This window comes from Amaranthus tricolor, chromosome 5 (genome assembly GCF_026212465.1).
Source record: "Amaranthus tricolor cultivar Red isolate AtriRed21 chromosome 5, ASM2621246v1, whole genome shotgun sequence".
Classification (NCBI taxonomy): Eukaryota; Viridiplantae; Streptophyta; class Magnoliopsida; order Caryophyllales; family Amaranthaceae; genus Amaranthus; species Amaranthus tricolor.
Window position 1 is genome coordinate 19,364,107 of NC_080051.1, and position 10,161 is coordinate 19,374,267.

At 34.2% G+C, this 10,161-nt stretch overlaps 2 protein-coding genes across 2 annotated transcripts; both read right to left on the bottom strand.

Annotated features, from left to right (window-relative positions):
- Positions 1–1,707: 1,707 nt before the first annotated feature.
- On the bottom strand, positions 1,708–4,096 carry LOC130812942 (gamma-interferon-responsive lysosomal thiol protein-like). Its single transcript, XM_057678597.1, has 5 exons — positions 3,109–4,096; positions 2,973–3,035; positions 2,721–2,861; positions 2,199–2,291; positions 1,708–2,029 (listed from the first exon to the last, which is right to left on the bottom strand). The coding sequence occupies exons 1-5, from the start codon at positions 3,475–3,477 to the stop codon at positions 1,889–1,891; spliced, it is 807 nt and encodes a 268-aa protein (XP_057534580.1). The 5' UTR covers positions 3,478–4,096; the 3' UTR covers positions 1,708–1,888.
- A 127-nt stretch (positions 4,097–4,223) lies between these two features.
- On the bottom strand, positions 4,224–9,902 carry LOC130812941 (cinnamoyl-CoA reductase CAD2). The gene is made up of 6 exons (XM_057678596.1): positions 9,524–9,902; positions 9,267–9,439; positions 8,976–9,161; positions 8,284–8,446; positions 5,790–5,976; positions 4,224–4,604 (listed from the first exon to the last, which is right to left on the bottom strand). The coding sequence occupies exons 1-6, from the start codon at positions 9,645–9,647 to the stop codon at positions 4,460–4,462; spliced, it is 978 nt and encodes a 325-aa protein (XP_057534579.1). The 5' UTR covers positions 9,648–9,902; the 3' UTR covers positions 4,224–4,459.
- Between the last annotated feature and the right edge of the window lie 259 nt (positions 9,903–10,161).

Genomic DNA, 10,161 nt, shown 5'->3' on the forward strand with positions numbered 1-10,161 from the left:
GAACTTTAAATGATTGTTTTATTACTAAAAACGGAAATGTAGCAAGTAATATGAAATTGTCAAAAATAGAAAATGTAACAAATATTATAGAACGGAGCAAGTATATGTTAAAACTTATATTTATCCACTAAAGCACATGATCCTATATATCCGGTTAAAATAGGTCATGCTAACTTTTCCCTTTTTCTTACTTTGTGTGCAAACCCCATGAGGAAGAATCTCAAGGGGATAGAGATGTTCCATTTGAAATTTTCATTAATTTTTATTTACACAATTTTTTTTCCACAATTTAAATGTCATCTTCATTCTTTATTCTTCATACCAACTCTTCTTTTTGCAATTTGAAAAAGGTAAAGGTTGTACTTTTTAATTTATATACTTTCTCTTTTTTTTTCAAATGTCTTATTTTTTTCGAATTCATCGTTCACTCATAATTTTTAATTTATATTTAATATGTGAGTTAAAACATAGTCAAATGAGTTATTAATTGGTTCATCTCAATATATTAATAACTATTTTTTATAATTTTTAATCATGCACAATTAAAATTACTGAAGATTGAATTAGTGCATTGGTAAAGAATACTTATTTTATTTATCATTTTACATATCTATTTATAGACATCGACACACAATTTCAATCTTATCGGTAAACTCAATCTATCTCTTCGTTTCATCGACACATGTCTTTCTTTTATTTGTTTTTATCTCATTTTTTCACTAACTACCAATCAAAATACCAACAAAAACCAAATTTTTTACGAGGATAGAAGTATCTATACATTATTAATAAGTAGTCTCTATGTTTTTTTTTGTTCTTCTCATTTACTTTTTACACAGTTTTTAATGTAATTTTAAATTTCACTATCTCTAAATACACATAATAAAAAATTATAAAAAATACATTCTAAAAAAATATACATTAAGACGAATTTAACGAGATCTCACATGAATATATTTTATCTTTTAAATATGTGTCAAAAAGATTAATTAAACTTTTCTCTCCTTAAAATAGAATATTCCAAATGAAAAGAACATTAGAGAACGGAGGGAGTATTTTTTTTCTTCTTATTTTCTGCTTAAATTACAAAAATGAAAAATGACATATTGGGTATGTTCGAAAGAAGTAGCTTTGAGTGTTGATGACTTTGATTAAAGATCCGCGTCATACACGAGGTTGAGTATTGATTAACTTGTTTGTTACCTAAATCAATTAATTTGTTCATTCTTATTTATGAAAATGTGAATCAATTAATTTGTTCATTCTTATTTATGAAAATGTGTGCTACCAGCCTACCATTCATATTTATTTAGTGAATCTAACTAATTATAACATAATCGTCATAAATCAGACCTGTTTTTGAGTTCAAATAAATACTACATAATAATGACTGCCAATTGATATATATTATTCTTCAATTTATCATGATATATAATCCTGGTTAAATAATTAAAATGTAACTTATAATCGAATCTTATCCGACTTGACCTTCATTCGAACCAAACCTAATCCCTAATCCACGAATTTTTAAACCAATGATATAAAATTACACAATAGCTCCATCCAATAGTAAGGAAATCAAATATGAAATACCTATAGTCTAAAACCATCTTTTTCATATGAGATCCTGGGATCGAATATCATGTAGCCAAAACTTTTTAATGAGATTTAACAACCGTTTTCGGTGTATAATACTCACTTGGAAAAAAATGGAGACAATAAGGTAACCAATAGTGATTTTATAAAATTATTTAAAACAATTTAGCTATTTGCCATTTACGGCTTCTTAACACAAGAACAAATGGGATATCTCTCTCAAAATATGAAAATAGTAAGTTTTATGTCATCCAATTCGCATATAGTATGTTATTTAAGGAGGAAACTTTCACTAGTCTTGAAGCCTACGCGAAACAACAACACCATCCTTAGCCATCTCTCTTGGGACACTTGCAAGGGATGCTTTCTTACAAGCACTTGGTTGCGGTCCCTTGTAAGCTTCACAGATGTAACTTACGAAATTTTCATAATCCTACAACATTGTAAATGAAGTATATAGTGTTAGCCATTATTTATAATACTATCTCCATGATTTATAAATAGCTACATTTCACCCTTTTATATTAGCTTTTTGAATGGAGTGTAGCTTTTAATAAATAAAAGAATCGATAATAAAAAGATAATAAAATTAAATTGCTTACGGTTTGTAGGGGTTTTCCATCCACAACGACCCAAGGCACATATTGATGAGGAGGTGTGAGCGCATTGGTTAGTTTTGCATACATCACCTCAAGCTGCATGGAAAGCATGGTTGTCAATTAGCAAAGGCAAAACGGACTATCGTCCAAGGCCCTAAATTTTTTTAGGGCTAAAAAATATATTTTCATACATGAGGTCGATATTAACTTGAATAAAATTTAGGTATATAATTTTCATTCTTTGCTATGTAATGAGTTATTAGGAACTTTTTTATAAAATAGTTAAAATATCAACAATACACAACAAAGGGTATTATATATTTATATTAGTATTACGTCTCAAGTTTTCAAGAGTCCATTTTATCTTTTGCACTGGAGCCAAAAATATATGAGACGACCTAAATTGAAAAGCATCATATATAATTATGAAAAACGACAATAGCATTACATTGCCTCAATTGACTATGCTAGGTGGATGGGATCGGATGTACGCAAGAATATAGTTTAGCGACAAAGAAGGCTTACCCTTTTTCCATAAAGACTCGCGTAACAATCAGTGATAAGTTCTGGATCAAAATCGTACAGCTTGAAGCAAGTTTTCCAATTGGTAGAGTTCCCCTCATAAACCATATTCTCAATACATTGAATGAACATGACACGGTCATCCTGTCAAAGAATTCATTAACTCACAACTTGAAATCTACACGAACAAAAACGATTCAAAACAGCAATTCGAGCCATACACACCGAGAACAAAGGCAAGAATTGAGAGTTTACCATAGGATATATATCAATGGCGCAAGCTTCAACAGTGTTCAGTAAGCATTCAGTAGGACCATGCTGAAATCAGAAAATACATAAAATAAATCAAAACTACATCGATTACAAGTGAAAATGTTTATATATAACAAACCTGACAAGTAAAGGAGACATCAGAATTGAGTATAGCATTCCCCCAAGGGAAGAAGCGTAGATCAACGATTTCAATCAGCCCATTCTTGTAGATGGTAGGCAGATCATTGGCTATGAATTTGGAACTTCCGGGGCACAAGCTCTCGTAGTACAAATCGAGTGATACTTTTTTGGGTGAATTAGAACTTCCTACGCAGAATTGAATGATCGTAAGGTAAGCAACGAGAGAAAAACATAGTCGAAGAATTGAAGCCATTGTGCTCAAACAAGATGATTGATGAGAGGATTTCGAGGGATGGTATTTATATCGAATTCTGAGGATGCAAAGGTGATAGTAGTGTGAAAATTTCTGAAGTTTTTGGACCAACATTCCATTATATAGAGGAATTCCTTAGTTGGTGAATGTGTAGAGCTACAAATAACTCATAAAACACATTTTCTAGGTTATGTATAGCATAAATCTTCAACTGTCAATGAATTTACCGAGTGAGTGGAGGGATGGTGACTGGCAAATAACATAAATGGAAGATAACAAAATGTGGTACTCTCTTTTACTGCTACTTTTGTAGCACACTAGACTAGTGCTCCATTATACTATATATATATATATATATATAGTAATCTACGTGTAGACTGTAGTTATAACTGGGAATATATGTGAATGAAAGATGATGAAGCAATGCATATAATGTGTAGAACACTGGTAGCATGGTATGTAAAATTCATATGGAGCACAAAGCAACATACAGGGAAATTGGTGCACGATGTGACATGAGTGCAAGATTTTGCCTAAATCACTATATCATAACTGTATTATAAAGGTATTTAAACTTATTGTGACTTAAACATAAGACGAGACAGCCAGAGAAACCATCCACATTGAACACGAAAGTCTATGTGACCGCTATTAAAACCGATTTTTGCACTAGGACATGCTTTGTTCAAGAGCCAACATGACTACATGAGCACTGTATACATTACTAGTACACTCGGGTGCACGGTATATCTTATATTAACTCTGTTTGCATCAAAGCACAAAAGAAAACATTTAGAATATTTTACACCATTCATTTTTAGCCATTAGCAAATATGCAAAAGTAGAGCATAAGGCATTACTTTGACAGGAAAATTATTTGATGAAGCTGTATTATTAAAGCACTCATATAATGCTTTGAGTTAAACTCTCATAGCGTAGGAGTGTTGAAGTACAAGTTTGGGTTCAAGTTGAGGTCGCTATAATTTAAAACTTACATCAAATAATACCTCACTTAACTGGTAACCACAGTATCGATAAAGGTTTACATTAGCTTTAGCTTATCTTATGGCTAAAATAAGTTCTCTAGTAATAGTACTCAAGATAAGAATCCTTTGCTCTTTAAGCTGTCAACTGAGTCCTTAATTATTTGCTCCATTGGAATGAATTGTAGGCCTAAATCCATCAACTTCTTTGCTGCATTCTTGGCCCGCAACAGCCCTTGCTGAGTTTCTCTTGGCAACCTGTACAGATTGAACGAGTGTAAAAGGCCAAATTTTCAGTTCGACACACAAATGGAACTGTACAAGTCTTGCTAAAAAAAGAGGAATCTGAGGGAAAGAGAAAAGGAAGAGGAAGAGGAAAAGGAAAGAGATGGATCCATTTCCTATTGTTTGGACTTTCGATATAAAAGTATAACAAATAGGAGGGAAAGAAATTGGAAAGATTGATATTCCTTCCCCTTTTAGTTTTACAAATCCTTACAATACACTTTACAGGAAATGATTTAGAAGGACAATTCAAAATCACTCCTACCCAGCTACCCTTCCCGTCCTTTCAGACTATCATTTAGATTTACATCCAAAGACGCTCTTAGAGGCTGAACTAACAGGTAAACCTCAAGATAATTGTGTGAACACATAGGTTTACAACGAAAACTTATATTACAAAACCAGGATACCAAATTAGTTATCATATTGTGCCAGTGCCAATTCCTCAAACTTAAAAGCATAGCATGAATATACAGAAAGACAATTTAATTAAGAGGTTCTGCAATGATTTTCCAAGAAATAAGCCCTGACCCTTGATTTAGGACAATTGTACTAGATCTCAGGAGAAATAAACATGGCTCACATAGTATCTCACATAAATGGATGCAATTAAATAACTCCTGTCTCTTATCTCCATTTGATCCGAAAAACTCTCACGTAATTTGGGCGAATGATCAATGATGAAAACTTTTGGGAACAAAGGAGCTTTTCTTTGAAATGAAAATCATTGTAGAATACTAGAATCATCGTCCTTTACACAAGCTGAATTATTCTATCATTTCCTCACAACTTACAAGTAGTGGCATGTTGGGAAATCTATTTTTTTTATGATTACTATATCATTAAGGGTGACTTCACCCAACATGACTAAACTCACTTATGTAACTACTTTTTTTCTTTTTTTTTTTTTGTTTTAGATTGCAAGGTAGGCTGATAGAAGGGAAGGGTTAGGTGCCCAAGACCTTGCTTGGGAAAGACGGTACTTGTTCCAACTGCGACAAGACCCGATTTTCCATATGTAACTACTTATTCATGATACATTGTTTGCTGATTTCACTAGAACTAGTTTGCTAACTTTACATAGACCAACAGTTAGTCAGACTCGGACCACTTTGAAATGATACAGTAAATAACTAAGATCCTGAATATTGAAATTACCTTGGTAAGTTATACTCTGGCAACAATTCCGAAACTTTGGCAGCAAAGTCACCGTAATGTGATATGGCCTCCAGGCACAAGTGTCTTCCAGTAGCAGACTTGTTTTCATATACTAAAATGTGTGCCAGGGCTACATCCTTCACATGGACAGATCCCATAAAGAAATTTTCATAAGTTTCAGTGCAGCCTGCAATTTGGAAAAACTATCAATACAGCATATCCCAGTGTACATGAAGATGTGATTGCATTGAATTATAAATATGAATCTTTGCTTCTGATTAATTCTTGAATTTATCGGAGAAGACTAAATATGCAGAGAGGAACTAACAAAATTTCAATGTTATTTTTTGTCAGTTTTGGTACACGATCAAATAACATATAGACAAATTTTGATACCTGGAAGAAAATAGCAGATGAATCACCTATTCTTACCAAAGCAGAGTCGAGTCGTGGTAAAATGGGTGAACAAACTTTATCCTTCAAGAGTAGACCAGGTAAATTGGTGGGTTGGAGCAGGGCGGGCCAGGGCAATGTGGGACGGGAGTGCAGGACAGATGCGCGGCAGTTTTATGGGTCACCAGGAGGGTCATGTGTCAAACTTTTTAAAGAGGGTCGTAAGAGGGTCAAATACAAAATCAATCTATTGTAAATCAAACATTTGACCAAAATCTAAACCCAGCGGCCAGCACCAATAGTATACTGAATGAATCAATAACTCTGTAAATTTTAAAAAACAGAAACAATTTAGTGTAAAATGATTTCATAATTTTACTCCAATTCGCTACAAACTAAATACTAACATACTAAAATCATGTCAGTGGGACACCAAAAAGTTGCTGATCTTATGATCAGTCCACAGCGAAGACCAAAACAATTGCACATAAGATGGGCTGCAAAACAGTATCCAGGTTTAGGGAAAATGGAAGACTGCAAAGAGGGGATACTCAAAATGAAGTTTGACAACAGTGAAAGACCCTTTGTTTGGGGCCCATTATCGAGCTGCTTATTACCTGTTATTGACCCTTTATGATCCATTATTGACCTTTATATTTAATAAAACTTAGTAATGACCCACCCCACTAATGATCCATCACGCTAACAACTCAATAAAACTGACCCAACCTTATTCCATTGGACCAACCCACCCCCTTTATAACCCCTATTAAAGACACAGATTGGATTCCAAAAGGCCTTAAGAGCAGTGTGCCTCATGACAGCTCTCAAAATGAAGCTTTTCAAGATAAAGTAGGAAGGTAAAGATGAATTATGGTGGCAAATAGTGGGTTTAGATCACAAGGAAACAAATAAACAAGGACAAAATATATAAAGAAAATTCGGTAAGAAGCACCCCTACCAAGACCGGTTCAAAACAAATAAATATTACTTCTCATGCTTGAGGTGTGACTTAAAGCTACAACAACATACTTGGGTGGTTTCTCTTGAAATGCATTTACAGCTTTGTTAGTGCAAGTGTCAAATCGCATATAGTTGGAAGTGATGTTAATCACCAAATGGCTTAAGTCAAGGCACACTTCATTGTGAGAAATGATGGGGATACAAAGGGGTTGAGTGCATTGAAGTTGGGGCTTCACGAAAGCAATGAATGAGAGTCTTCGCTGTGCCATGGTAATGGAACAACGAAGAACAATAGGGGTGCAAGGGGTGCCTTGAACAAGGCAACACCACACGTTCGAGGCAGCAGCAGCAACAAGACAAGGCAGTTGGTGGCAGACTGCACCTGCTCAGTTTAGGTCAGTGACCTATTTGTTGATTACGTTTTGACTCAATCTTGTTGGGCACGTTTAGTGCTTTGGGTTGGGGTTATTCTAAATGTTTGGGGGCTATATATAGACCCTAAATCAGATTGAGAAGCATTGATAGGTAGCTAATACATAGGGAAAATGGGGTTGGTGAATCCAAGAGAGTTCTCTTGTATTAGCATGAGTGAGCTCCATTAAAGATGGAAGCTTTAAGCTTGAAAGTGTCTCATTAAGCATTGTGACTGGTATTTCATCAATGTAATGTTGAATCAATTAATAAAATATAATAACATATGAGAGGGAAGTGTCAAAGACACCATTTATCTTTGTGTATGTTGTTCATCAAAGCTTCAATCTTTGTGCTTGTTCTTGTTCATAATCAGTTTTTCTACTTTCTTCTGCATCTCCTCTTACCATTGTTGGGTCCAAGGGCCTTCCCTTTCAATTGTTTTAGCTAACTAATTAGATGACCAGATGCAATATTGAGCTAGGGAAGTAACAAACTCGAAGTTGGATGTCAGGGCCATTTCCTTGCTACTTAGGGTCGTATAGTATATCTCATTACTTGGCTACTTGGGGTTTATCCAGGGGAAAATGAGTGCACAGCCTTCAAGATATAGCAAGGGAGTCAGTAGAAGATTCTCAAAAATATGCAATTGATGTATCAAAATCAATCTTAATCCTAACTGGACCCATTCACTAATTTATAAACTATTCATGCGCTAAATCCTTACCTTGAAGAAGCCGGAGCAACATTAACATGCTTGCATTTAGAGTAGGAGGGAGAACTGGCCCCATGACAGTGCCAGGGTTTACCACAACCACATCCAAGCCATTTTCTTTTGCAAATTCCCAAGCTGCTTTCTCGGCCAAGGTCTTGGAAAGTGGATACCACAACTACAAGAAGAGCATGTTTTAGCACCAAAAAATCAGCCACAAAAATTTTTGTGGAATCAATATTACAGACATCAAAATCCAAGAAATTTGCAACTATAACAGAATGACCGGCTGAACCAAGTGGAAAAATTCACCTTAACTGTCTCGATTGCAAAATGTATTCTGCTTGTAGAACTCAAATCTGAAGCCCTAGCATCAAACGCTTTCTGTTGTAGCTCAATGTTTCAAAGTTTTTAAAATTTATTCATTTCACGAATTCCCCCATAACCCAAAATTTTTAAATCCCTGTCATTGTGACACATACAGAGTCTGGTTCATCTATTAAATTCAATAACTTCATTCAGTTGTAGCGACTTTGGTCATCACTTTCACTCTTAAATTTTCACTAATCAACAAGTTCTCATAATTTCAATTGAGTTCTATCAAGTACAGTTTTGCTCTAATACGTTCAATTGAACTTCTTTTCATACGTCATTAAATCAACAAAGTATTCAAATTGAACAAAAACTTACAAATTAAAGTAGGTTACCTCTTTTTGTTTGCAGAATTCAACATCAGTCCAACAATTTTCGTCTCTAACAACATCAGCAGGCCAATTAGGATTAGGTGAAATTGCAGACACGGAAGATGTCACAACCACACGCTTTACACCTGCTTCTTTCGCAGCCTTCAGTACATTTGTCGTACCTTTTATTGCTGGATCAAGCAATTCTTTCTATCATAAATCAAAAATAAATCATGAAAATGCAATCTTCAATTCACTTGGATTAACAACATTAATAAAAAAAAAATGAACAATAACCGAAAAAGAAGAAATAACCTGAGGATCGTGAACTTGATCAACAATGCAAGGAGAAGCAATGTGAAAAACTCCAGAAGTTCCAGAAACCGCAGCAAGAATGGAATCGTAATCGAGAAGATCAAGCCGGAACAAGCGGAGATGAGTTTTAGCACCTTCTAAGGTTTCTAGATGCTTCGTTTCGTTGTCATTATCTGTAAGAATGAAATAAAGTAATGAAATCAGGAAATATGAAAAAGAAAGAGATGGAGAAATTAGCTGAGGAGAGAAGACGGAACTGAGGTCTTTGACGGTGGTGTTAACGGTGTAACCACGAGAAAGGAGGAGAGAGACTAAGTAAGACCCAATGTAGCCGCTTCCTCCCGTCACACAAACCACTTTGTTATTATTTTCCGTCGACATTATTGCCTGAGAACGGATGGATTCTATTAAGTTGTCAGTCAGTCATCACTTGTCATTAGCTTTTGTATTGCATGGAGTTTTGTCCGTGGATTTCTTACCCGACCGAAAATTACTGGGGTTAATACCGGGTTATAACATGACTAGTTTTCCAAACATATTCGATGAAGATATTTTCTCCTAGTCGATACTAATGAAGAAGTTAATGTAAGGTTAGAGCGTTTGAGGGTGGCTCTAGATGGAAAATGAATGTGAATATTTTGCTCGATTATATATATATATATATATATATATATATATATATATATATATATATATATATATATATATATATATATATATATATATATATATATATGGTAGAGATCCAATAAGAAGGGGTGTGAAAATAAAAAGGATAGGAAGGAATAGCTACCGTTGATTAACTAAGATCTGACGGTTTAAAAAAAGTTATCTTAGCAAAAGATCTAGTAACACATGTTTATGAAGAAAACATCACATATTAATTTAGAAAACA